Source organism: Halichoerus grypus, chromosome 15, assembly GCF_964656455.1.
Source record: "Halichoerus grypus chromosome 15, mHalGry1.hap1.1, whole genome shotgun sequence".
In the NCBI taxonomy this organism is placed as follows: Eukaryota; Metazoa; Chordata; class Mammalia; order Carnivora; family Phocidae; genus Halichoerus; species Halichoerus grypus.
In genome coordinates, this window is record NC_135726.1 from 47,717,007 (window position 1) to 47,744,960 (window position 27,954).

General features: G+C 52.4%; 1 protein-coding gene across 3 annotated transcripts; it reads left to right on the forward strand.

The window, feature by feature from the left end:
- The first annotated feature begins 444 nt into the window (after positions 1-444).
- On the forward strand, positions 445-27,594 carry SUPT5H (SPT5 homolog, DSIF elongation factor subunit). Of its 3 annotated transcripts, none has more exons than XM_036094973.2 (30): positions 445-562; positions 825-902; positions 5,512-5,677; positions 9,044-9,109; positions 9,655-9,666; positions 10,161-10,230; positions 10,347-10,415; positions 10,513-10,578; positions 10,829-10,859; positions 11,222-11,290; positions 15,855-16,106; positions 17,444-17,533; positions 17,643-17,713; positions 19,155-19,260; positions 19,507-19,600; positions 19,692-19,828; positions 20,295-20,450; positions 20,552-20,698; positions 21,522-21,668; positions 21,756-21,881; positions 22,745-22,829; positions 23,172-23,291; positions 23,374-23,476; positions 23,565-23,692; positions 23,796-23,901; positions 24,312-24,470; positions 24,588-24,756; positions 25,097-25,300; positions 27,009-27,104; positions 27,183-27,594. In XM_036094973.2, exons 2-30 carry the CDS (start codon positions 828-830, stop codon positions 27,324-27,326), a joined length of 3,264 nt encoding a protein of 1,087 aa, XP_035950866.1. In that variant the 5' UTR covers positions 445-562; positions 825-827; the 3' UTR covers positions 27,327-27,594. The 3 variants fall into 3 exon arrangements, with proteins under 3 accessions (XP_035950866.1, XP_035950865.1, XP_035950869.1); XM_036094972.2 differs by having other exon boundaries at positions 465-569; XM_036094976.2 differs by lacking the exon at positions 9,655-9,666 and having other exon boundaries at positions 480-902.
- Positions 27,595-27,954: the final 360 nt, after the last annotated feature.

A 27,954-nucleotide genomic window follows, 5' to 3' on the forward strand; every position in this document is an offset into this window, starting at 1 on the left:
GTCAGACAAATAATTACTAATATGTAAATTCACATTGATTTAACTTAGGTATTTGTAAAGGAAAACAAGGATTTTCAGGGTCACCTAAACTTAGGGAGGAGCCTTAGGTCTGCCACTGTGCAGTTAGTTTATTTCTCTGAGCTTCAGTTTCCTTGTCGGCAAAATGGGGGTACTTACCTCCTAAGAATGTTTTAGGGGGTCTAGGAGATAAAGTCTGATTTATTTGCTAATTCATTATTGTTTGGTCATTCCATGACTCCTCACCGCTTGGCACACCGCATTAGTAAATTTAAGCACGAATTCCTGGCTGGAAATGCGAGTCGGAGAAGGGGAGTACCTTAACCCCTCTTTGACCCTCCCAAGATGTCGACTCCATGCTCTACGTTAAGATAGATCTGCCACTTTCAAGATGGCGTCCTGGAAGTGCGTCGCCGGAGATTAGCGCCGGAAATCTCGCGTTAGGCGAGGCCAACGGGTAGGTTCTCGCGAGAAGGCACGTCAGTCCCAGCCAGGCGTCGTGTGAACAGCTGCTGGTACCGAAGACTGAAATAAAACCGGAGCGGTGAGGGGTGGGTCGGACGCCTAGGTAGCAGGACCGGGGGTCGCCGGGGCCCAGGGAGGCTTAGAGCCCGGATTCGGGGACACGGAAGGTGTAGCAGGTGGCTTAGGGGGTAGCCTTTCGGGCTCACGGTTGCCAGAACGAGGCTGCCGGAAGTGCGCTAAGGGATTTTTCTTCTCCCGGGAACTGGCGGGGAAACTGAGGCTGGGGTGGGGCTCCTGTCTGGAGGACGCACTGAGGCCGCCGTCTTTTCCTGCAAGAGCAGAAGATGTCGGACAGTGAGGACAGCAATTTCTCCGAGGAGGAGGATAGCGAGCGCAGCAGTGACGGCGAGGAGGCCGAGGTGTGTGGCTGGGACATGGTGGGGAGGCACAGCGCCTGGGGACAGGACCAGGGCAGAAAGGCCCCTGTGGGAGCTCGGAGGAGATCAGAACGAGCTCTGGCCTCTGGGAGCTTCCAGGCTGTTGGTAGTGATAGAGAAGTAGGTAAGCCTAAGTCAAGCAGAGGGACAGGTGCGGGAGGCCCGGGAGGCCCCAGGTACAGTGAAGTAACAGGTGATGTGTATAAAGAACCTGGCATATAGCAAGCACTCACTGTTAGTTTTTATGAAGAAGTGTGCTCCGTCATTTCGAAAATATATTTTTAGTGCCTACTGTGTATTAGGCACAATTCTTTGTCTGGGGGCTGCACCAGTAAACAAAACAGATTTTGAAAGTCTTCGCCTCTGTGATCGTAAATAAACATAACTGATAAGTATATCGTTTAATAAGGCAGAGGGTACCCTGGAGAAAAGTAAAGGGGAATAGGGAGTCTTGGTCAGTTTTAAATAAGGTGAGTCTGAGAGGGTGATGTTTGAAAAAAGATGTTGTGGGAGTTGAGGGAGTGAGTCGTGTGGAGGAAAAGTGTTGCAGTAAGGGGAAGCAGCACGTGCAAAGTTGGGAGTTTGTCTGCATGTTGAAGAAATAACAAGGAGTCGAGTTTGGCTGGATCAGAGTGAGTGCAACAAAGAAGTAGCAGGAGCCAGATCATATAGGATCTTGAAGGTTCTGGTGAGGAATTTGTCCTGATTGAGTGCGACAGAGCCGTGAGAAGTTTTGGAGCAAAGAAGGGGTGTGATCCCATGTTTTGAAAGGATCACTCTGGCTTTGGATTTGTTTCAGGAAGCAAATAAATATTTCCTGGGACATACCTGATTTTAAATATTCTGCTATTAACTGTTTTCTTCTTTTGTTTCTTTCTTTCTTTTTTTTTTTTTAAAGATTTTATTTATCTGACAGAGAGCGAGAGAGGGAACACAAGCAGGGGGAGTGGGAGAGGGAGAAGCAGGCTTCCCGCTGAGCAGGGAGCCTGATGCGGGGCTCGATCCCAGGATCCTGGGATCATGACCTGAGCCGAAGGCAGACGCTTAACGACTGAGCCACCCAGGCGCCCCTTCTTTTGTTTATTTCTGACTTATTTGTTGATTAAATAAATGTTTGAGCATCTACTACTGTGTTCCAGATTCTTCTGGGTGTTGGAGAGAGTGGAGCAAGGCAAATTTTTGCTTTCACGGAGTTTACACTTAGTAGGCAACAGTTAACAAACTAATAAAGAGATGACTCGATGATTGTAGATGTCTCCTTTAACCTCCAGAGACGTAAATCAATTTTTTAAAGTTAGTTGCCAATACTTGTAAGGGCTATTTCATGTAAAAATCATGATTTTTCTGGGAAAGTGAGAGAAGCCAGCAACCTGAGACCCAGGATTGTTCTACCTAGCAGCTCTTTGCTCAAGAAGTATCAGCCTGCTGGAGAATGGGGAATTTTCTCCCAATTCCTGGGATATATTAGTTGCCATTTATCATCATGCCTACCTTATGGGGGATTTAAGTAAAGGAAAGATTTCATGTACTTGTGTCCTGGGGAATATCAGGTAGACAGAGAGTGCCATGGGTTTCCTTTGAGCTGTCCTACTTACTTTGGTTCTTTTCTTGACCTCTATAGGCATTTGATTGTCAATCCTTGTGCTCTCTGGGGAGTCCTCAGCTTCCAGTGAAGAGTTGGAGGAATTGGGAAGCCATGGTGGGGCTGAGGCAAATGGGAGGATGCTAGGAAGGGCTTTTGTTTCAAGCAGTAGCACTGGGTTCTTGGTCTCTCTGACTCATGGCTTCAAGGCATTGCTTGTGGTTAAATCCTGGTGGTAATGAGATCAGGATCCTGGGGTACTTTTCCTGGCTGCGACATCTGGTTTGCTATGTGCAAATGTCACTTCCTGAACACCACAGCAGGCTCCTGACTCACCTGCTGGCTCGTCTGCTGTCACCAGATGAAGCAGGCGGACAGTGAGACGCCAGCCAGAGATGGGACTACATAGGCTTTTTGGATAGCCAGAAGTTAGCATATCCTTGAAGGACCAGGCCCTGTAGAACGAAGAAGGTAGGGATGGCAGATGATGAGCCACTATTGGGGGAATGATCTGTTTCACCATTCGCAGCCCCAGTAACCTGCTCATTCATTCATTGAACAAGTGTTCCTAGTTTCTGTCATGTTGGGATCACTGGCTCCCTCATGGAGCTCTGTGTCTTGGGGTGGAGATAGTTTTATAAACAGATGGTTCCTTCAGGGGATTGTGAGGATGGACAGTGTAAGAGCACATTCAAGCCCCAAGATAACACAAAGATAGTAACGGGAGTCCTCTTCTCGGGGACTGGGGAGCCAGGTTTGGAGAGAGGGTTTTGCTGGGACTGAGCCAGGGGAATGATGACAAGGTTCCTTGAAATCAGGCTGTGGTCCTCTTGTGGTTTGAGTTGGTAAGATGTGGGACATTGTGGATTAGTCAGAATATGTACTAAACAGATCTTTCAGTTGTCTTCTGTTCCCATCCCTGGACTGGGTGATGTTGGGGACCCAGCAGTGCCTGAGATAGCCTGGGCCCTGCTCTTAGGGAGCTCTCAGTGGTCAAGGCTGTGATGGAGGAAGCTAGAGGATGATATGCCTGACTTTGCTGGGGGCGGGGGATGGGCATGACTTCCTGGAAGAGGGGATATTTTGATTGAAGTAGGAGTGAGAGGCCAAGGAGAATAGCTTTTTTTTTTGCAGAGGACTAGCATGAATGCTGGATAGCACTGAGAGAGCATGGTACAAGTGTTTCATTGTGGCTGGGACCTAGCATTTGGAAGGGGGAGCCCGAAGAGGCAGGATGAAAGGGAGAGGCAGTGAGTGTGTGTTTCTAGCCTAGGCTGCTAGGGAGCTCGTTCTTTACCTGAGGGCAGTGGGGAGCCATGGCCATGTTTGAAGCAGGGGACCAAATGATCCGTTTCATGTTTTAGATCATATTTAGTTTGCCAAGACTACAGAGTATACTCTAGGTCGGGGGTGATGAGAGGTGCTTTTAGGTAGGAGAAGAACAAGACCTGAAGCCACATTGAATCATCATGAAGTTATTTCCTGTATAAGTTGCATGTCCTGTCTTTTGATTGGGTCACGGAGAAAGTTTTACTTTGGTGCTACTGTGTCTTGAACGCTTTTCTGAAATTCGCTTGTCTCCATGTTTATCAGAACAGGCTTTTGGCTTGGAGCCTGCAGCCGGCAACAGTATCATGCTAGGACCTAATAATAACATTGTTTTGCTTTTATCTTTATGGTTACTTGTTGCTTGTGACAAGCTAACTTTGAAAATGTTTTTACTTCTGAACTATTTCAAAGTATGGAAAAGTTTCTCTGTTAAGCTAAATGAAAATGTGAGTGAATTTAAAGAAAATATCAGGTAAATGAATTTAAAGAAAATAACAAGTAAAGTGAATTTAAAGAAAATATCAAGAATATCAGGTAAATATTAGGTGAATTCACACTGATGTGAACTTGGCAAAAAAGCCTGAAGTAAGTGAAGAAAAGATTGAAGTTTGGGGAACACTGTTTTGTCTGGATCATTTCCTTTTGTGACTGGTTTGAAAAGAGGGATTAGAGGCCAAGAGGCTGGGCAAGGAGCTAGGTTTTAGAGGGCAGTGTCCTTGTTTAGACTAGGGGTTGTAGGGATGGGGAAGAAGGGACAGATTGGAGGGACAACGTTCCAAAAGCAGAAAGGCCAAGAGTTTGGTGCCTAATAGAAGCTAGAGGGAGCCAGCACAGGTCTGGAGGAAGACATTGAGGTCAGTGTAGGATGTGGTATGTGTGGCAGGGCTCAGAGGACATCTGGGGGAGCCATTTGTGGAGGCTGCTGACACATGGGGGCCTCTAGTTCTGGAAGAAAGTGTGGACTGGAGACAGATGGGGTATCACCTGCAGAGACAGGATCTGAGGCTGTGGAAGGTAAAGTGGTCCGGGGAGAGTGTATGCAGTGAGAAGCAGAGTGGGCCCCCGACTGAAGCCTGGGGACAGAAGCCAGCACTTGAGGGGTGAGCAGAGAAAGAGGGGAGTGCAGAGGATCAGCCAGAGAAGTTGGGGAAAAGCCAGGGTACTGCGATGTTACAGATGCCAAGGGAAGAGCTTTTCTCTAGGGACGGAGGATCAGTGGTGTGAAGTGTTTTGTAGGTAAGGAGTAAAGATGGTTCATGGAATTAGCAACAAGAGGCAGGCAATGACCTTGGGGAGCAGTGTGGACTGGAACTAGAGACGTCCAACAGCCAAGGGAGCGGATGAGATGGCCTAGGGAGTTGTAGGGTGGAAAGAGATGAGGGCCAAGGACCAAACTTCATGGAGCTACATTTACGGGCCAAGCAGAGGCTAGCAAGGAGCTCTAGAAGAGCAGGGGGTCTGGGCCAGCTCCCAGGTATTGCGTGGGTGGGTGACAGTGCTGTTACTGAGATAGGATGGCTAGCAGAGAGGCCCGGCCAGGGGGGAAGGGAGTGTATGCAGAGCAGAGGGGGTTATTTGACTAGCCAGGCAGAGCTGGCATCAGATTTGGGGGTGGGGGGGCTTGGTGTCTGGATTTGGGGGTACAGAGCCTTGGTGCCCCAACCCTACCTGACTCTCCAGGTGGAGGAAGAGCGGCGGAGTGTAGCAGGCAGTGAGAAGGAGGAAGAGCCTGAGGAAGAAGAGGAGGAGGAAGAGGAGGAAGAATATGATGAGGAAGAGGAAGAGGAAGATGATGACCGGCCTCCCAAGAAACCCCGCCACGGCGGCTTCATTCTGGACGAGGCTGGTACGTCACAGGGGTGTCCGGTGCTGAGCAGCGGCTGGACTTCCACCTTCACTTCTATTTCTTGAATGTACTTTTAAAAAAAAAATTTGGGTAAATGTCAAACCCACAGTAGTAGGATAGTGTGTGGAACCTCCGTGTCCCATCAGCTTGCCTCAAGAGTTAACAGCTTAGTACCAGTCTTGTTTTGTTTCTTCCTCCTCACTTCCACCCACTGCTGGATGATGTGAAAGCAAATCCCAAATACATAATTTTGCCCCGAAATATTTCTCTCTGTATTCCTAAAACATCAGTCCTTTTATTTTTTATTTTATTTTATTTTTTTAAAGATTTTATTTATTTATTTGACAGAGAGAGACAGCGAGAGAGGGGGAGTGGGAGAGAGAGAAGCAGGCTTCCCGCCGAGCAGGGAGCCCGATGTGGGGCTCGATCCCAGGACCCTGGAATCATGACCTGAGCCGAAGGCAGACGCTTAACGACTGAGCCACCCAGGCGCCCCACATCAGTCCTTTTCAAATACAACCGTTATAATACAGTCATCGTCCTTTAAAAAGCTTGAAATCTGTGCTCGTCATGAAAAGCTCCAACGACCTAGACGTAGGCAGGACAGGGTCGTGGAGGCCGACAGGCCTGGGTCCCTCCTGGCCTGCCTCTGCTCTCTTCTCCATGTGGCCCTGGGTGAGTCGCTGTCCATCCCTTGGAGCCCCTTTTCCCCTCCGTACAGGGGGGACAAACAGTCCTTCATATTCCAGAAGGGATATTTTGAGGATTTGGGGGGGCCGAACACATAAAGTACATCAGGTAGATGGCAACCCAAAGTGACGTGCCCAGCCTAGAGCAGGTCCTCAGAAAAGGGGGTTACTTATTAACACTCTATAGTCCCATGTCACACCTACCGTTCTATAAACTGCTTTTTTTACTTTCAACGGTAGTGGAGGAGCATGTAACATAGCGTAGATTAAATGAGTTAATTCATGTAAAGAAAGTTTTCTGAACAACTTTTGGCACCTCAGTGCTCAATAAACTTTAGCAGCTATCATCATCATCATTGTCATCATCCTGGAAATACCCATTCTTTTTCCCCCATGGCTACATAGTACTTTTTCCATAATCTGTTTTATTTGACCAGTGTCTTATCGGATATTGAAGTTTGTGTTTTTCATTATTACAAGCAGCATTGCTGGGAACACCTTTTTATGTACTTAGACACATAGACGCAAGTTATTTACCTAGATTGGGGGTTCTTAATCTTAACCTTTTTTGTGCTACGGCTCCTTTGGCAGTCTGGTGGAGTCTGCAGACCCCTTCTTAGAGCCATGATCTGAAATGCTGAGGGGGAAAAATAACATAGGATTCCGAAGAGAACAATTATACTGAAATACGGTGCCTAAATATTCACAGAATGTGTGGGCTTCATCATGAATGCATTGAAATAACAAGACTTAGTGGAGGGTCTGATAAGAGTCTAATTTGGAAGTAGCAGTGAGTGCAAATGACATTTTTAGGTGTCTGCAGCTGTAACGTGCTGGGAAAATGTCAGAGTTCGCTGCTAAGGTTGTTGTGATTTATTTCCAGTGTTTGTAATTGACATAAATAGGACTTTTCAGTTAGAGATGAGTGAAAATGTAGTATTTTATGTCATGGAGCCCGAAGATTTTCTACATGGTAAATCCCTATCAGTCAGACTGTTGGGCAAAGGGGATGCATATGATTTTAAAGGCTTTTCGATGTCCGCGGCCAAATATTGGCCCCTGAAAAGGCCATACCCGATCCTCCCACCAGCCATCCATGAGGGCGCTTCTTCCCTACCCATGTAGAGGAGAACCCTTGGAATGCCATCCGCCGTTTTCTTGGGACCCTCTCCCCTGAGGGAACAGAGGGGCAGGAGATGCTCGGGACACTGCTGGTCCTCCCCTTAAAGGCTGAGGGGAGGGAGTCCTTTCTTTGAGAAGAGGTCTCAGATAGCAGAAGGGCCAGATCTAGAGAAGGGATAACACGCCGTGTGACACGGACTGGACTGCCGGGGACAAGCACGTGTTGGGGTGGGAGCTTTGTCGGGCACTGCGTGTGGGAAGGCTGTGCAGCGGTGCCCATTGACGTTTAACAGGCAGGGACCCTTTGATCCAGGAGTTCTTTTTTCGGAATTCACCCGACAATTAAACCCGCACAGGCGTGTAAAGACACGAGGCCAAAGATAGTTGCAGCAGTCCTGTTTTCAGTTGTAAATGTCTGGTGACCTAAATGTCCACTGATGGTAAGGGCCTGGGAAAAGAGTTATAGGTCAGGTCATCAGATAGCAAATGAGGCATGGGCTTCTGTGGAAGCGCCCCAGGCTCGTAGGATTGCTTAGAAAAAGAGGAAGGTACCGAACAGTGTGTTATGAAGTTGCATTGGGGCAGGTGGTGGTGGAGGGTTTAGACGCATTTCTTGTATATGCACAGGTGATCTCTAGGCAAGAAACTGGTTGTGGAGTTGCCTCTGGGGAAGGGGACTGAGCTAGCGGGGGCTAGAAACGGGAGGGAGACTTCCCTGCACACTATACATCCTCTGAACGCTTTGGGTTTTTTCATCACATATGGGTATCACTGTTCAGTTTTTAGCATAATACTCGCTACGTACGGAAGAGCACGAGTAATGTAGTGAAGAGGTTCGGTGCATGAACCCTGGAGCTAGCCTGATTCTCCGGGACCAGCTGAGAGTGTTTGGGCCAGTTAGGTCCCCTCTCTGGGCCTCAGAGCCCTTGGTGGAAAATCCGAACGGTGCAGGTACTGGAGGATTCGGTGAGGAGTCTGTGGCAAGTGCTCCCAGCAGGCAGGGCACGCGGGACACTCCCGGTGAGCAGTAGGGTCACAGACCTGAGGGAATAATAACAAAACCAACAGATTGTGAATCGTGTCTTTAAAAAAAACTATATACTGGTCTTGATAGTTGGAGAGAACTTTTGTGCCTGCTTATTTTGATCTGATTTTTTTTTAAGTTTATTTGATTATTTTTTTTTTTTTAGTAATCTCTACACCCAACATGGGGCTTGAACTCTTACCCCAAGATCAAGAGTTGCACGCTCTGCTGACTGAGCCAGCCTGGTGTCCCTGAACGGATTTTTTAAATGGACTTGTGGGTGGGGTCGGGGGAGGGATGGGTTTTAGAGCCAGATGGGGTTGGAGCTGCCCGGGAGACCCGATCCCGTGGCTTGAAGCAGCTCCGTGGTATCGGGCGAGAGCCTCACTTGTGCGGGCATCTCTGTCCTGTCCTGACCTGCAAGGTGCATGGTTGTCATGCCCACCTCCCGGTGATGTCTCCCGGGAGCCACTGTCATGAGGTCACCTCTGCTGCAGCTGCCTCCCTGACCTCTTGGCTTTCCTGTTGCAGATGTGGACGATGAGTATGAAGACGAGGACCAGTGGGAGGACGGAGCAGAGGACATTCTAGAGAAAGGTTTGTGGGGTCCCCACCTCTGCAAGACCGCTTTGGGGTGTGACCGAGAGGGTCTTGAGAACCCATCCCCCACCCATGCCCTGCACCCCCCACCCTCCTCACCTCGCTTCTTTCTGTCGTTGCCAGAGAGACCAGCTCTGTACCCTTTTCCTTTTAGGCCCATGAGTTGGGGGGCGGGGGCTGTGGGTGGTGGGTGTGGTGGGAAGAGGACTCTGGGATCCCAGGGCCCCAGTGAATACCTTCTGGGAGTTGTGGGGGGGGTGGGCTCTGTCCCAAGATACCCCCCACTTCCTGGGCCAGTGCCCCCACTTCCCTGTTATTTTCCGTTTTGTGCGCCTCATACATTTCGGCTTCTCCCCCAACCACCTGGTGCCTGGCCTTTACTTTTGATTTTCAACCTTCCTGTGTCCCTCCCTTCCCCTTCCCCCAACCCATTGGTTGATTTCGCTGCTATAATTTGGCTCATACTTTGTCTGCCCTCGCCCACCACCACCACCACCACCACCACCACCACCACCACCACCACCTCCTCTTCCTCCAAGTAGAAGAGATCGAAGGTAAGAATCTGGAAACTGTGATTCCCCGACCCTCCTCCCGTATCCTGACATCTCCTTCCTGCCCACAGCACCCTCCCTCCACCCCTGACCCCTGTCTGGCCCTGGGGGCTCTGACTCATAGAGGGTCCAGAATCAGGGAGTTCTGAGGCCAGGTCTCTAGCCGTTGGCCTGGGAAAGTGTGTATGTGTTTATGTGTGTGTGTGGGCGTTGTGGGCCGCAGCGATGGGTGGGGTGGGATGGAGTTCAGGGCATACTTAGTGGCTGTGAGATGGGGAATGGCTGGGTGCCCCCACCCGTTGGGCCCTGTCCCCCAAGTCTTTTTCATGAGAAGCAGGATTGCTGAGTAGGACAGAGTAGAGGGTGAGGGTTGGGGGTTCCTAGTGAGGTCTCTCCTGCCCCAGGGCCCAACTCCGGCCCTCTCAGCCCCCATCACTTCCTCCAGGCCCCTGCCTTTCACCTCCCCTTACTCACCCCATTTGCCCATTTTTCTGCAGCCTCCAATATCGATAATGTTGTCCTGGATGAAGACCGTTCTGGGGCTCGCCGCCTACAAAACCTCTGGAGGTAAGCAGGAAGGTGGAAGGGTGAGACTGGTTCCCAGGGGAGATTTGAGGGCAGGTCAGCCCACCCTTCTCTCCACAGCCTTTCATTCATGTTTACTTTCCCCCTTCACACCCCAGGGACCAGCGAGAGGAAGAACTGGGCGAGTATTACATGAAGAAATATGCCAAGTCGTCTGTGGGAGAGACGTAAGGGCACAGGGTGGGAGCAGGTGGTCCCTTTTCCAGAAGGGTCAGGGCTCTGACAGAGCATCACCCCCCTTCCCAACTGCTATCCTCTTTCCAGGGTGTATGGAGGATCTGATGAGCTCTCGGATGACATCACCCAGCAACAGCTGCTCCCAGGAGTCAAGTAAGGGGGGGTGGCGTGGGCGGGCTGAGTTGGGGGAATCTTGTATTGGGGTGATATGTGTACGCAGACACAGAGTGGTCGATGGTGGGGACTAGTGGCAGGTTGGTGCTCGACCTCTTCCTCCCGCTTATGGATGAAGGATGGAGAAGGAGAGGGGGTGGAGGGAGAGGAAGAAAGATGGGTGTGGTGATTCGGGTCTTTCGTGATGAGGCCATTTCACTGAAGGGCTTCCTTTTCCTCTCCTGTCTAGGGATCCAAATCTGTGGACTGTCAAATGTAAGGTGTGTTCTCTGGGAGGCAGGGGAATGGGGGAGGTGGCCTTGTCAGGGAGAGCTTGCCACCTTTCTGTCCTGGGTCTCCTTGGCCTGTCAGTCTCTCAGTCCTGTCTCTGCCTCTTCATCCCCCACCTCCCAGCCCCCTGCCCCCCGTCCTCCCCTCACTTACTCATGTCTCCCACCCCTGTCTGTCTTGCCGCCCATCCCTCTTGCTCTGTACCTCTTCCTCTCCTGCTCCCTCTCTCTCTCTAGTGTCTTTTATCTTTCTTGCCTGATGATTCTGTCTGCCTTGCTGCTGTCTCCTGTCCCCTTCCCTGTGTCCGTCCTTCATGTCCTCATCTCTCTGAAGTCTGTCTCTCTTCTTCCAGATCGGGGAGGAACGGGCCACAGCCATTTCCTTGATGCGCAAGTTCATTGCCTACCAGTTCACAGACACGGTAAGTCGGGTAGGCAGGCAGCATGGAAAAGAGAGTGAAGCCCAGAGGGAGGGACAGTATAGGTCCAAGGGTACTAGGTGCCTGTTACATGAGCTGCTTTAGCTAAAATGATCCCTCCCTGGATTGAAGGGCTCTTCATTATCTAACAGAGGTGCCATCTTCACTGTCTTTGCACTCCTGGCAGGGGTCACCGGCCCCTGTAGCCCTCCAGAAGTCAGCCTTCTTAGCTTCCTGAAGCTTTTCTAAGTCAGTTCTGCCTGTTCACCAACCCTGTTGGGCAACTGTCACCCTTTTACTGTTTGGGAGGACTCCTAGGATGGAACAATGTGGCTGAGTGTGTCAGGGGACAGGCCTGTCAGGGGGAGAATTCCTTCCTTCTCTCTTTCATGCAGTCATCACATATCCGCTGAACCCCTGCTCTGGGCAGGTCTCTGCACTGGGAGGTGCTAAGGATACATTGGCGACCTTTCCAGAGCCGGTCCCGCCCCTTCAGGGCTCACTCACAGCACATAAAACATGAAGATGCTACATTGAGTTCACAGATCTTTCTTTAGACTGTGGGAGTTTGAATCCTGCCCCTGCTGCATCCTGCCCCTGCTGCGTCCTAGCCCTGTGACCTTGATCAAGCCACTTCCCCTTTCTGGGCGCCCTGCTTGCCCCTCAGCATCATTAGGATTAAGTAGCTTTAGACATGTCCAGCTCTCAGCCAGGACTTGTCCTGCAGCTTGTGTTCAATAAATACAGTTATTGTCGGAGGCATAATTGTCAGTTTGGGAACAGGGGCAAACCCTGCGAAGGATATACTCAAAATTGACGAAACAGGGAGCGAATACTAACCCTGTGCTGGCTGCTGATTTTCTCACTTAATATGATCCGTGTTAGGCCGAGTGCATTGCTTTTACCTGCTGAAACAGTGGATGTGTGTCAGTGGGGCCAAGTGGATAGTTGTAGGATTTGCAGATCATTTGAAGTGTGCTCAAACCTCGATCATGTGTCCTGGGCAAAACACTAGTGACCGTTTGAGTTAGGACTGATTATTGTTTTTGGTTTTGATGACCAAAGTAGTATATGTGTATTGTAGAAGGCCAACTCTCCCTCCCTGAGTCCCAGTTTTCAGAAGGAATTACTGTCGGTGTGTGTCTTTCCAGGTCATCTTCTCTGCAAGTCAAAGAATGTCAGTTCTTTTTGTTTTTGTTTTTGTTTTTTTAAAGATTTTATTTATTTATTTGACAGAGAGACACACACAGAGAGAAGGAACACAAGCAAGGGGAGTGGGAGAGGGAGAAGCGGGCTTCTTGCTGAGCAGGGAGCCCGATGCGGGGCTCGATCCCAGGACCCTGGGATTATGACCTGAGCCGAAGGCAGACGCTTAATGACTGAGCCACCCAGGCGCCCCATGTTTTTATTTTTGTTTTAAACAAAATGGTATTACATGATATATGTATTATTCTGCGGTGAGCCTTTTGTCAATGCCTTAATCATCTTCTCATGCCCAGTAAATATAAGGTGGTTTCCATTTTCCGCTCTCACAAGCAATTCTGAAACAATTTAGTTGTTTCTTTTTTAATTGAGATACAATTTCCATACCGTAAAATCCAGGGTCATGGTGTGTGATCTTTCTTATATGTTGCTGAATCCAGTTCTATTTTGTTAATGGTATTTGCATCTGTGTTCATAAGAGATACCAGTCTGTAGTTTCTTAATGTTGTCTGTTTTTGGTATCAGGTTAGTATTAGATCCATAGGATGAGATGGGAAATGTTCCTGTTCTAGAAAAGAGCTTGTGAAGGATCGATGTTATTATTTTTATTTTATTTTATTTTATTTATTTTTTTAAGGGTCAGTATTATTAAAATGTTGGGTAGAGGGGGCGTCTGGGTGGCTCAGTAGGTTAAGTGTCTGCCTTGATCAAGCCCCACGTCGGGCTTTCTGCTTAGTGGAGAGCCTGCTTCTCCCTCTTCCTCTTCTTCTCCCCCCACTGCTTATGCTATCTCTTTCTCTCTCTCTCTCCCTTGCTTTCACTCTATTTCAAATAAATAAATAAAATCCTTTAAAAGAAATAAATAAAACGTTGGGTAGAATTCACCAGTGAAGCTGTCTAGTCCTGGCTGTGTGTGTGTGTGTGTGTGTGTGTGGAAATTTTTTCTATTACTAATTCAATATCTTTACTTCTCGTAGGTCTATTCAGATTTTCTCTTTCTTTCTGAGTCAGTTGTGGTAGTGTACGTCTTTCTACAGAAAACATTCGTTTCATTGAGGTTATCTAATCTGTTGGTGTGCACTTGTTCGTACTATTGCTTCATAATCCTGTCAGGTAGGTGTTAATGTCCTTTTTTCCATTCCTGATTTTAGTAATTTGAGTCTTGAGTGACTTGAGTCTCTTGTCTCTTTCTTGGTCAAACTGGCTAAAGGTTTGTCAAATTTGTTAGTCTTTTCAAAGAACCGGCTTTTGGTTTTGATGGACTTCTCTAGTTTTCTGTTGCTTCTTTTATTTATTTGCACTCTGATCTTTGTTATTTCTTTCCTTCTGCTTGCTTGGGGTTTAGTTTTCTTTTCCTTTTTTTTTTTTTAAGATTTTTATTTATTTGACAGAGAGAGAGAGAGAGAGAGAGTGAGCACAAGCAGGGGGAGTGGCAGGCAGAGGCAGAGGGAGAAGCAGGCTCCCACAGAGAAGGGGGAGCCCGATGTGGGACTCGATCCCAGGACTCCGGGATCATGACCTGAGCCGAAGGCAGTCACCCAACCAACTGAGCCACCCAGGCGCCCTTCTTTTCCTTTTCTAGTTTCTTTTTTTTTTTAAGAGGAGGGGAGGGGCAGAGGGAGAACGAGAGAGAGAATCCCAAGTAGGCTCCATGCCCAGCACAGAGCCCGACGTGGGGCTCGATCCCACAACCCTAAGATCATGACCTGAGTGGAAATCAAGTCGGACGCTTAACAGACTGAGCCACCAGGCGCCCCTCCTTTTCTAGTTTCTTAAAGGTGAAAGGTTGGGCTATTGATATGAGACTTTTTTCTTTTTTTTTTCTTTTTTAAAGATTTTATTTATTTGAGAGAAAGAGTGAGCGAGAGAGAGCATGAGCTGGCAGAGGGAGAGGGAGAAGGAGGCTTCCCTGCTCGAAGGAGGCTTCCCGCTGAGCAGGGAGGTCAGTGCGGGGCTCGACCCCAGGACCCTGGGATCATGAACTGAGCCGACGGCAGACACTTAACCAACTGAGCCACCCAGACGCCCCTAGAACTTTTTCTTTTTTACAGCTGTAAATTTATCTCTAAGCACAGCTCTCTCACGTTCCGTAAGGTTTAATGTTTTTGTTTTCATTCATCTCAAAATATTTTCTAATTTCCCTTGTAATTCTTAGGTTTTTTTGTTTTAAAATATTTTATTTTTAAGTAATCTCTGCACCCAATGTAGGGCTTGAACCCACAACTCCGTGATTTAGAGTCGCACACTCCACCCATTGAGCCATCCAGGCGCCCTGTAATTCTTACTTTTAATCCATTGGTTACTTGTTCTATTTCCACATAGTTGTGAATTTTCTAAATCTGTTACTAATTTCTAATTTCACTCCCTTGTGGTTGGAGAATGTATCTCATATGATTTCAATTCTTTTACATTTGTTGAGACTTAACTTAATGGCCTAACATATGGTTTATCCTGGAGAGTGTTAAGTGTGCCCTAAGAGTATGCATTCTGGTGTTATTCGACAGATTTCTATCTGGATGTGTGTGAGGTCTAGTCGGTTTATAGGATTGCTCAAGTGCTCTGTTTCCTTGTTGATCTTCTGTCTAGTCCTATCTACTTTTGAAAGTGGGGTATTGTCCCCAGTTATTATTGGTGAACTCTCAGTTTCTCCTTTTATTTCTGTTGCTTTTTGCCCTGTGTCTTTTGAGGTTCTGTTGTTAGGTTCATATGTATCCGTATTTGTATCTTCTTGAATGATTAAACCATTTATCAGTATAAAACATCCTTGTTTGTCTCCAGTAGCTTTTGTCTTAAAGTGTGTTCTGTTTGTTATTAGTGTAGTCGTTCCTGTTCTCTTCAGTCCAGTTATTTTTTACACATAGTATACGTTGTTTACCTTTCTTTCTTTTTAAAGAGAGAGAGCATGCTTGCAAGGGGTTGGGGAGGGGGAGGGGGAGAGAGAGAATCTCAAGCAGGCTTCACACCCAGTTTGGAGTCCAACGTGGGGCTTGATCTCACCACCCTGAGATCATGACCTGAGCTGAAATCAAGAGTCGGACACTTAACCGACTGAGCCACCCAGGCGCCCCTATGTTGGTTACCTTTCTGTGTCACTACATATAGATTCGTTACTTTTTAAGTGCTACGTTATATTTCGTGGAATGATTATGCCATAGTTTAACAAATTCCTCTTGCGGGCATTTACAAACGTCCAGTCTTGTTTGTTTGCTGTTGTCAATAACTCTGCCACGATATCCTTGTGTCCGGGTCGTTGCACGAACATTTCCGTGGGATAAATTCCCGGGAGAGCGAGCACTGTGGTGGCAGCCGTAACTGTTCGGGGACTCGTGTCTCACTGTCCCCTGCCGTGGGCTCGGCCCTGCAGCCCCTGCAGATTAAGTCAGTGGTGGCGCCGGAGCACGTGAAGGGCTACATCTACGTGGAGGCCTACAAGCAGACGCACGTGAAGCAGGCCATCGAGGGTGTGGGCAACCTGCGGCTTGGCTACTGGAACCAGCAGATGGTGCCCATCAAGGAGATGACAGATGTGCTCAAAGTCGTGAAGGAGGTGGCCAACCTGAAGCCCAAATCCTGGGTCCGCCTCAAGAGGGGCATCTATAAGGACGACATCGCCCAGGTGCCAGGGCTGGGGGTGGGGCAGGGTGGCTGAGGGGCTCGCGGCGGTTACACTCCTGCTCCCCTGTTCTGTCCGCCCCCCTTTTCTTTTTATCATTCCCGGCCCCTTCCTAGTTCAGAGAGCAGACCTCCACTCCGATTAGGTGATGCAGAGCCTAGATTTTGTTGGGAGCACACAGGATTGTGTGTGTGTTCAAAGCATACTGAGTAAGATCTGAAGGAGGTGAGGGAGGGAGCCTTGTGGAGGTCTTGGGGAAGAGTGTTGCGGCAGAAGGAACAGCATGCAAATAGGTCCGCCCTGGCTGAAGCAGAGTGTGCGAGGGTGAGAGCGGCAGGAGGTGGGCTCAGGGAGGGGACTGCGCCTGTGGCCCATCATAGGGCTTTGGCTTCTACTGGAGGTGGAGGGACACAGTGGGACTTGGATTTTATTTAGTTTAGTTTAGTTTTTTAAGATTTTATTTATTTATTTGACAGAGACACAGCGAGAGAGGGAGCACAGCAGGGGAAGTGGGAGAGGGAGAAGCAGGCTTCCTGCGGAGCAGGGAGCCTGATGGGGGGCTTGATCCCAGGACCCTGAGATCATGACCTGAGCCGAAGGCAGACGCTTAACTGACTGAGTCACCCAGGCGCCCCGGGACTTGGATTTTAATAGGATTACTCTGGTAGCTTCATTGAGAATAGACTCCTGGTTCTCAAGTAGGGGCAATATTGTCCACAGGGGACTTTTCTTGGTTGTGTCAGGTGAGGAGGGAGTTGCTGTAGCATCCAGTGGATAGAAGCCAGGATTGCTGCTGACGTCCTGCAGCATAGGGGACAGCCCCCCACAACAAAGAATTACCTGGCTGTCAAACCCTGGGCTGGACTGGATGGGGCCACAGGAGCACGGAGACCAGCGAGGAGACTGCCGCCATAGTCCTGGTGGCAGGTGATGGGACAGGCCCAGGGTTGCAGTAGGGAGGAGGGGGAAGAGGTCAGAGCTGAAGACAGAGCTGACAGGAGTTGCTGGCACACTGGAGATGGATGGAAGAGGAAGGGAGAGTCCAGAACAACTCCCAGGCGGTGTGCCAGAGCAGAGGGAATGATGGCGGGGAGAAGACCGGGGACCAACAGGAGGTTAGTTGTGGGTGGACGAGGCTTGAGGGGCCTTTCAGACGTTCGAGGGGAGGTGTCAAGCAAGTAGTGGGTATTGTGCTTCAGAGTTGAGGGGAGACAGGCTAGAGAGAATGTGGAGAGGTGTCTGCAGTGTGATTTCTTCACCATCACCCCTGTCCTGCCCTTCCTGTGTCTAGGGTTGGGGAGGGAAGGCCAGGGCCCTCCTGACCACCTCCTTCTCCGCAGGTGGATTATGTGGAACCCAGCCAGAACACCATCTCCTTGAAGATGATCCCCCGCATTGACTACGACCGCATCAAGGCCCGCATGAGCCTGGTACTGGGGGGTCGCCCTGGGGCTCACGGGTGGGGAGGGTGCCTGATCCTTGCCGGTGGCCGAGCCCTCCTCCTTCACCCTTCCCACCCACGCCCCCTTTCCTCCACAGAAAGACTGGTTTGCCAAAAGGAAGAAGTTTAAGCGGCCTCCACAGAGGCTGTTCGATGCCGAGAAGATCAGGTGAGTGCCCTTGGGGCCTGGCCGGGCGGGGTCCCCTGAGCTGGGGTGCAGGGCGTGCCTCTGACCCGTCCATGGTGTGCTTTGCGGGTGGTCAGCTTGGCAGCTCTGCCTCCATCAAGTTATTGAACGTCCCTGGGCCTCTGGCTTCTCTGCTGTAACCACCAACAGTGACGCCCCCTGCCTCCTGGGGTTGTCGTGAGAGTCAGATGAATGAATGCGCACGTGTACCCAGAATAGCACTTGGCCCCAGGATCACGGACTGAAATGGGATCTCTTGGCACGTCAGGCTTTGTGAGGTCTGTTTCCCTGACCTCCTGATGCCCAGATAGCGGAGGTGGGGCTACCGAGCCCTTCCCCGTCAGGGTGTGTCCCTCGCCCTCTGCAGCTGGAGGGAGCTTTGGAGCAGCCCAGTGAGCCCAGCGTTTCAGGGCTAGCCAGAGGGCTCCCGATGGGGAGGGCGGGAGAGGAGGAGATGCAGGAACGAGAGCTACTGGTCCTGTTCTAGAATGCCTTGTGAGCCACCAGATGGTTTTTCATTCCTTTAAAGGGGGATTACAGAACACATTCTGAGCTGCATCCCAGGACTTGGCTAGTACTTCACATGCCCGAATTAGGCCCCCTTGGCCCCCTGCTGTCCACCTGACTGGACCTCCTTTTACTGAGTGCCCTAACCTGGCCCGCAGAGCTCCCTCGGGCCTCCACCAAATTCAGCACGCCAACGAGAAGAGGATTGAGTGGCAGGAGGAGCTCGGCCTGCTCCTCCATGCTCCCTTTTTTGGGACTGGGGCAGGCTTTCCCTCCTCACTCTAGAAGCGTGGGCCAGAACTCTGTCCACCACCCCACATGCAGGGCCAGGAGAGTTAGGGCATAGGCTTGGGAGTCCCATCCCCCGAATTCGAATCCGGACTCAGACCAACCTAACCATGAGGTGTGCCCCGTGCGAGCCTCGCTCCCTCATTTCCCTGGGAAATGTGGGTCATGTGAGTGATGTCAGAGGCTTTGGGGAGGAGGTCCGTGAGGTGTGTGGCCAGGCCAGGCGCAGGCTGAGTGCTCCATGTGTGCTAACCATTGGCGCGTTCCAATGCTGGGTCCAGCTACTATTCACCGAGTGCCCCTGCTCTAGGGGACGTAGCAGTGAATGAAAAGTGTTAGACCTCTGCCCTTCGGGAGCTGCCATTCTGGTTGGGGAGACGCATTAAACAGTAGCTCATCAGAGGTGAGGTGCGCTATGCTGAGCAGTCAAGCAGGGAGAGAGCGCAGCGGAGTGCAGGGAGGAGTCTCTGGGCTCGGGACATGTCACTTGGCCAGGAGGGCACGCGGTGGGATGGGATGGGGCAGCCATCCTGTGATCCTTCCCCAGCAGCCAGCAGAGGAGCCTGAGGGCCAGCAAGATTCTCTTCTTAATCCCCCTCCCAATCTTCTCTCCCCCACAAAATCCCAGGTCCCTGGGCGGTGATGTGGCCTCCGATGGTGACTTCCTCATCTTCGAGGGGAACCGTTATAGCCGGAAGGGCTTTCTGTTCAAGAGCTTTGCCATGTCTGCTGTGGTGAGGGTCCCGGAGGGCATCTTGCTTACCATGCTGGGGAGCAGGGAGGCCAAGTTTTCTCTCCCTCCTTCAGTCCAGGCCCCAGAGCAGTGGGTTATCTGGGTCTGTCCTGGATAATCTTCCAAGTCAGGAGTGTAGGAGCGTCCCTAGGGAAATAAATCTCACCATCTCCCTAGCTTGCTCAGCTGGGCTGTGACACCGACCTTTGTCTACTTCCTTCTTTTTCCCTTGTCTCCTGGGGCTCAGATCACGGAGGGTGTGAAGCCCACGCTCTCTGAGCTGGAGAAGTTTGAGGATCAGCCGGAGGGCATTGACCTTGAGGTGGTGACTGAGAGCACAGGTACTTGGTCCCTGTTGGTAATTCAGGCCAAGGAGGAGGGGGCGGCTCATGGCGGGCAGCCCCCAAGTCAGCCACGCACCTGCCCCTGCAGGGAAGGAGCGGGAGCACAACTTCCAACCTGGGGACAATGTGGAGGTGTGTGAGGGCGAGCTCATCAACCTGCAGGGCAAAATCCTCAGCGTGGATGGCAACAAGATCACCATCATGCCCAAGCACGAGGACCTCAAGGTAGGTGCTGTGCTGCCCATATGTGTGTACTGGGCTGAGAGCACGGTGTAATTGTGGGGTAATCCAAGGTGCTGCCTGGTTTGAGTTTGCTTTAAGGGCGCATGTGTCTGGGTCTTTGTGTCCGTTTGAGGGTTTGTCCGGGCTAGCACGGTGTGTCTGGGGTGAGGCTTTCTCCGGAGAGGCCTGAGGAAGTGTCTAGTCTGTGTCATATGTTTTGGGGACCGGCTTTCTGTGTGTGGAGTAAGGGGTGTCCGGGCTGATACCCTTAGTCTGAGGTGAGCTGTCTCTGGGGCAGTCTGAGGGTTGTCCGGGCAGCCTACAGGAGTCTGTGGTTGGGTGCCCTGAGCCTGGAGTGGGTCTTGGCAAGGTCTTTTCTGCGAATACGAGTGGCTTCTGGAGACGGGGAGGTGGGCAGGATGTGGTTGCTTCCCTTCCCCGGCTCAGCGTGCCCACACCCGATCCCCAGGACATGCTGGAGTTCCCGGCCCAGGAACTTCGGAAGTACTTTAAAATGGGGGACCACGTGAAGGTGATTGCTGGCCGATTTGAGGGTGACACAGGCCTCATTGTGCGGGTGGAGGAGAACTTCGTCATCCTCTTCTCTGATCTCACCATGCATGAGGTAGGTGGGGGGAGGTGGGGAGCAGCGTGGAATGTGCCAGGACCAGACCCAGCCCCAGCGGCCGCTCGGACCCTGCCTTACCCCTTTCCCATTTCCCGCAGCTGAAGGTGCTCCCCCGGGACCTGCAGCTCTGCTCAGAGACGGCATCGGGCGTGGATGTAGGGGGCCAGCATGAGTGGGGGGAGCTGGTGCAGCTGGACCCTCAGACCGTGGGTGTCATCGTGCGACTGGAGCGGGAGACCTTCCAGGCATGTGTGTCGTACTCAGTGGCGGGGCTTCCTTGTGGGGGTCTCCCTCTCCCTCGAGCTCCTCATCCTGGGAGGTGGCGGAGCGTGGTGGCCAAGAACCCAGACTGCTCTGGGGGGCCGATCGAGCTCTGTCAGCCAGGGTTGGCTCTCTGGTGTCGGGCAAGTGGCATGTCATTTACCCTCTGTGTGTGTGTTTTGTGCCTTGTAAAATAGAGGGAATGGTAGCATGTACTTTTGTTATGACTGAGGTCCTGAGATCAGGTGCTTGCTCAAGGGCTGGGGGCTGCAGGTGCCCTCCTCCCCTCCATCCGTACCCTGTGGACGTGGGAGTCAGAGCCTGATGCTTAGGACCCTGGACTCTGGATTCATATCTTGGCCCTATTCCTCCATGCTGTGTGACCTGGGGCTAGGGACTTGCCCTCTGTGGGCCTGAGATTCTGTGTAAAATGGGAACCGTGACCACATCCATCTCAGAGGGAAGTTTTGAGGCTTCAGTGAAACCTTGTGTGAAGAATTTAGTAGGGGGCCTGGCACACAGTGACGGGTAAACATTATGTTAACATCTACTCCTGCACCCATTTCTCAGGCCCCTGGTGCTCATTCGGGATGGAGTCTCCTCCTGAAAGGTGTTTTGGAATGATTGGGAACATTTTTGTTTGACCCAGTGCCTGGGCGGTGGTGCCCCGAGACTGCCAGGGAGTGTAGACTTCTGCAGACCTCGGGGCGGTCTCCCACAAGGAAAGATCATCCCACCTTAGGGAAGCCCTGCTCTATGTCACCCCTTTCTACTCTCATGGCTCAGCATCCTCCCCTCCATCCGTAGGTGCTGAACATGTATGGGAAGGTGGTGACCGTCAGGCACCAGGCTGTGACCCGGAAGAAGGACAACCGCTTTGCCGTGGCCCTGGACTCGGAACAGAATAACATCCATGTGAAGGACATCGTCAAGGTCATTGACGGCCCCCACTCAGTGAGTATAAGCTCTTGCCCGTCGGCCCCACCTGAAACTGCTGGGGTGGGCCACGGCCCCAAGAGTGACCATCCTTTCCCCGTCCAGGGCCGGGAGGGCGAAATTCGCCATCTCTTCCGCAGCTTCGCCTTCCTGCACTGCAAGAAACTGGTGGAGAATGGGGGCATGTTTGTCTGTAAGACCCGCCACCTCGTCCTGGCAGGGGGATCCAAGGTGAGGCGGGTGCAGCGGCAACCTGGCTCTTGGGTTCCTGGCCTTCCCCGGCCCCAGCAGCGACAAGAATGGGCTTGTGGGGGATTAGGAGGGCAGATGTCAGGCTCAGGTCCTTGGCAGGGTTTACTGGGATTCCAGGCTTTTTACCAAATCATTCATCCATTCAGTTTTTTTGAGCACCTGTCCAGGCTAGCAACTAGAGCTACAACAGTGAATAAGATGAACGTCTTTGCCTTTCTACAGCTGCTAGCCCGGAGACGAACAAATCAGTAAATACAGACATTGTACAGCGTGAGGCGAGGCGATGACAGGCACCGCGAAGAAAAGTAGAATAGGATAGGGAGAGAGAGAATCGTGGGGGGCTGCTGCTTTAGATGGAGAAGGTTCAGGAAAGGCCTGCTTGAGGTGACACCTGCACAGAGACCTGAATGAAGGGACCCAGAGCCGCGTGACTGTCTCTGGGGAGCAGCAGATACAGATGAGGTGGGACGTGTGGGAAAGCCGTACAGAACCAGGTCTCAGGAAATCAGGCCCGGGCTCTGGGGAGCTGGGACCAGGGAGTGGTCCTCACGGCCCTGTGCATGGGGTGAGGAATTCTCCTGACTTGCAGTCTTTATGTCACCGGGGCCAGAAAGCCCTGGCCAGGGGAGAACCGGGCCTCTTCATTGACCAGCCCAGAGTGGCCTAGGGGTGGCAATTTCCCCAAAGGGAAATGGAGGCATCGTCACTAGAAGGAGGGAGGGATGGCCGCCAGGCCAGTTCAAGCAGGAACTGTTCCCAAATGGAGGCAGGCAGTGGTCTGGGAGCCGGGAGCCTGTCCCCCAGACCCCTGCCTGCCGGTTCACTTCTCGTCCCTTCCCTAGCCCCGAGATGTGACCAACTTCACAGTGGGTGGCTTTGCCCCCATGAGCCCCCGGATCAGCAGTCCCATGCACCCCAGTGCTGGAGGTGAGGGGGAGTTGGGCAAGGATGTGTCTGGGGGGCTGGGGGAGGGCGGTTATTCAGCCCCCACTCTCTGGGTGCCTGCTCCGCTGGCCTGGCCATGATGGGGTTCATGGCTCACAGAGACCAGGACCCTCCCCCACCGCGGCCCCCAGTGGCAGGCCAGGGTGGTCGCGGCAGTGTCGGGGCTCTGGCGGGGGCTGCCCAGAGGAAGCTCCTAAACCAGGGGGTGTGCGTTGGGAGAGTCAAGCAAGTGGAGAGGGGGCTCGAGGGCTCTCTGTCTGTGGACATAGCATGGGAGGGGAGGACATGGCCCTGGGGACTGCTGACGTTGTCCTTCCTCCGCAGGTCAGCGCGGTGGCTTTGGCAGCCCCGGTGGCGGCAGCGGAGGTATGAGCAGGGGCCGGGGGCGGAGAGACAACGAGCTCATCGGCCAGACTGTGCGCATCTCCCAAGGGCCCTACAAAGGTGACCTTGAGGGCCATATTGGAGGCCTGGGGAGGGGCATGGTGGGGACCCCACCCAGCCTGACCCCCCGTCTCCTCACCAGGCTACATTGGTGTGGTGAAGGACGCCACCGAGTCCACAGCCCGCGTGGAGCTGCACTCCACCTGCCAGACCATCTCTGTGGACCGTCAGCGGCTCACGACGGTGTACGAGCTGGGGCAGCGCCAGGCCAGGAGGGGGGTTGTTAGGTGGCGAGAGGGGCTTACTCACCTCACTGGTTCTCTGTGTCCACAGGGGCTCACGGCGCCCGGGAGGCATGACCTCAACCTATGGGCGGACACCCATGTACGGCTCCCAGACACCCATGTATGGCTCTGGTTCCCGCACACCCATGTATGGCTCTCAGACCCCTCTCCAGGATGGTGAGCATGCCCCGGGGGACGGGGACGAGGGCTGACGTGGCGGGGCCTGGAGACAGGGCAGAACGGACAGACATAACACATCTGTCCCATTCTCTCATTTCAGGCAGCCGCACCCCGCATTACGGTTCACAGACACCCCTGCATGATGGCAGCCGCACTCCTGCTCAGAGTGGGGCCTGGGACCCCAACAATCCCAACACGCCATCCCGGTGAGGATCAGGGGTGGGGGACAAGGTTCCCTGATCCCATATGTGTGAGTGGTTATGCTGGGTGTCTGCGGGATGGAGGGGTCTGTGCGGCCCTCCCTGAATTCTCTGCTCCCAGCGCCAGGCTGCTCACATGCGAAGGGGTACGTGGGGCTGGGGCTGGTGGTCAGATAATCTCCAGTCCCCACCAAACTAGCCTGCTGCCGTTAAGACCTGGGCTTGGAGACAGATTTGTGTGCTCTAGGTCACGTGATCAGTTGTGTGCCCTTGGGCAGGCAGCCTTGTCTCTGCCTCCCAATGAAATGGAGGCCTCTGGATGGGGCTGTTGTGAGGTGTTCAGTGTTATTCTGGAAGCATTTCCTACATCGTTGTGATTACCACAGTCATTCTCAACAGACTTCTCTCTCCAACAGGGCCGAGGAAGAATACGAGTATGCCTTCGACGACGAGCCCACCCCGTCCCCACAGGCCTATGGGGGCACCCCCAATCCCCAAACACCTGGCTATCCTGACCCCTCATCTCCACAGGTCAACCCTCAGTATAACCCACAGACGCCAGGGACGCCAGCCATGTGAGTCCACTGGGGCTGACCCTAATCAAACCTTGCCCAGACCTTCTGTGCTGCTGTTATCTTCTTCTCTTCAACACTGTCCCCAACAAATGCTCCTTTTTGTCTTTGACTCTCCAGGTACAACACAGACCAGTTCTCCCCCTATGCCGCCCCCTCCCCGCAAGGCTCCTACCAGCCCAGCCCCAGCCCCCAGAGCTACCACCAGGTGGCGCCAAGCCCAGCAGGCTACCAGAATACCCACTCTCCAGCCAGCTACCACCCCACACCCTCTCCCATGGCCTATCAGGTATGGGTGAGCTTGCATGCCCTTAAGGGTGGTGGACTAGGGGGCGCCAGGGTGGCGCAGTCGGTTAAGCGTCTGACTCTTGGTTTTGGCTTGGGTCATGATCCCGGTCTTGAGATCGAGTCCCGAGTCGGGTTCCAAGCTCAGCAAGAAATCTGAAGTTTCTCTCTCCCTCTCCCTCTGCCCCTCCCTGTGCTCGCACGCTCACTCTCGCTCTTTTCTCTCTCTAAAATAAATTTTTAAGAAAAAAGGGGGGGGGTGGGCTAGGATGGGCCTTCGGCCTATGTGGACAGCCAAGCTAGAGGAGCTATTTGCAACAACACTGTCCCCCTTTCACCCACAGGCCAGCCCCAGTCCGAGCCCTGTTGGCTACAGTCCGATGACACCCGGAGCCCCCTCCCCTGGTGGCTACAACCCGCACACGCCAGGCTCAGGCATTGAGCAGAACTCCAGCGACTGGGTAACCACTGATATCCAGGTGAAGGTGCGGGACACCTACCTGGATACGCAGGTGGTGGGGCAGACAGGAGTCATCCGCAGCGTCACAGTAAGTGGGGCTCAGGCCGGTGGGTGGGCAGGTATCCTCTCCTTCAGGGTTCCCAAGCTCTGTGGTTACTGGGTTTTTGCTTTTAACCACCTAACCACATTTCCAGTACTCTGGGAAAGCAGGGTTGGAAGGGCTGGCCTGTAGGCCCCACAGGGCAGGGGTTTTTCCTTGGCCTGGAGCAGTGACTGGCACCCAGGAGCTAGATTACACTTTAACATAGTCCTCTGAGACCAGTTCCGTAGCACGGACTGAGCGTTCCTCTGTGCCTGGCTTTAGCTTAGCGCTGGGCACCCCTACCCTTAGCGTTCCCCCTGCTCCAGCATTACTGGCCTTTCCATTCCTCACCGTCCCCGAGTTCCCTGCAGCCTCAGGGCCTTTACTCATCACTTCCCTCTGTCTAGAACTCTCTTCCTTCCACCCTTTTTCTAGTAAACTACTACTCATCCTTCAGGGAAGCCTTTGAGCTATCTCAGATCTGTCTTCTTATAAGTCTGTGTAATTTTTTTCATGTTACCTACCTGCTGCCTGAAAGCTTAAAGTTTACTCAGGGGGTGATTCTTTGGTTACTGAGCCTGTATTTCATTCCTAAGTAGCCCTAGTTCCTAGATGAGGGACCAATAGCCTGTTGGCCTTCCAGTAAATATTACTTGAATTAATTAATTAAACACCAGAGTCTAAAACAGCTCCAGGCCTTGCCCTCACATAGCTCACATTCTAGTTGGGGAGGCAGACATGTCCCCAAGAGGGAGAGCCTGAGTGACCACAGAGCTGGGAGACAGGAAGCCCCAAGGGCAAGGGGAGCTAAGGGAACCTAGAGGAGGCACCCTTACTCAACTTTGGAGGGGCTCGGGGGGTGCTTACTGGAGAAGGAGGCGTCTGCATCGAGACCTGAAGAACGAATAGGAGTAAGCCAAGAGAAGTGGCTGGGGAGGGGGTTAAGTGTGTTCCAGAAAGAGGGGACTTGCAAAGGCCTGGAGGTGAGGGAAAGCCTGGTACATCTGGGGAGTTGAAGTATGTTCACTGTGGCTGGAACATAGAAAGCCTAGGGGGAAGGTGAGTGAAGGCCAGAGAAGTGACTGGGTAAAGTCACGGGGCAGGCTGGGGACCTTGGACTGTGTCCTGAGGAATCTAAGCAGGCAGAGCAGTGGTGGGATCAGGTCTGTGGTTTGGAATTAACTCACCATGTTGCTCTAGCAGGGATGGATTAGGGGGGTGAGACTGGGGGCTGGGAGCCCTGGGGGAGGTCAGGCTACCCCGTAAGGCTGTGAGGAAGAGAGGAGGGGGGGAGGTGGCAGAGACCTTTAGGAGGCCAAATGAACACACCTCAGAGCTGGAGGTTGTCGATGAAGGAGCTAACATGACGTCAGAGCTCCGTCCAGGGACTAGGGACTGTGAGGACATCCCTGAGATACGGGTGGGCCCAGGAGGGGAAAGATGAGACCCACTTGGGACATGAAGAGTCACATGCCTGAGAAGCAGTCTCTTTTGGCCTAAGTTAGCTTCATTCTGGTGCTTCCCATGCTGATCTGGTCACCCTGCCCCCACACACCACACGCCCAGGAATCAGGCCCAGCTTTTGGCCTTTCTTGCCCGTGTCACCTTGGGAAAGCGACTTGTAAGAATGAGCCCTGAGCCCATGGCCCCCGAGTATGGGCAGCAGTCCCGCACTGGAAACAGGCCCGACTGACCAGGCTGTCCCTACCCACAGGGAGGCATGTGCTCTGTGTACCTAAAGGACAGTGAGAAGGTGGTCAGCATCTCCAGCGAGCACCTGGAGCCCATCACCCCCACCAAGAACAACAAGGTAAGGGGGGGCCAGGGGACGTGGGGGCCCTGGGCTGCTGACACGGACCCTGACCCCGTGCCTGCCCCCCCTCCCCAGGTGAAGGTGATTCTGGGTGAGGATCGGGAAGCCACAGGGGTCCTGTTGAGCATCGATGGTGAGGACGGCATCGTCCGCATGGACCTTGATGAGCAGCTCAAGATCCTCAACCTCCGCTTCCTGGGGAAGCTCCTGGAAGCCTGAGAAACGCAGGGCGGGTGGACTTTGGCAGATATCTGGCAGATGGAGAGTGTCCCTCCTTCCTTCCCTGGCCCTTGGCTCTGACACAGGGTCTGGGGCCTGGACTAGGGCTAATCTGGTTGTTCAGGATTTCCTTTCTGGGTTCCTATCTCCCTCCCTGATGTTCATAGGAATCAGAATAGAGTCTGGGGGAGGGTCCCCACCTTCTGTACCCTCTCTTCCCCAGCTTGCTTTTGTGTTATGGTCTTTCAATAAAAAGCTGTTTGGTCAAGGGTGTGTGTCTGTGTTTTGTAAGTGGGGTCATTTGCAGACCCCACTTACTTCCTGGGCAAATAACTGAATGGTACCTAAGCCTCAGTTACCCCATCTAGAAAATGATACTGCCCACGCCAGAGGACTCTTTTTTTTTTTTTTTTTTTTTTTTAAAGATTTTATTTATTTATTTGAGAGAGAGAATGAGATAGAGAGCATGAGAAGGGGGAGGGTCAGAGGGAGAAGCAGACTCCCCACCGAGCAGGGAGTCCGATGCGGGACTCGATCCCGGGAGTCCAGGATCATGACCTGAGCCGAAGGCAGTGGCTTAACCAACTGAGCCACCCAGGCGCCCGCCAGAGGACTCTTCAAGATGAAT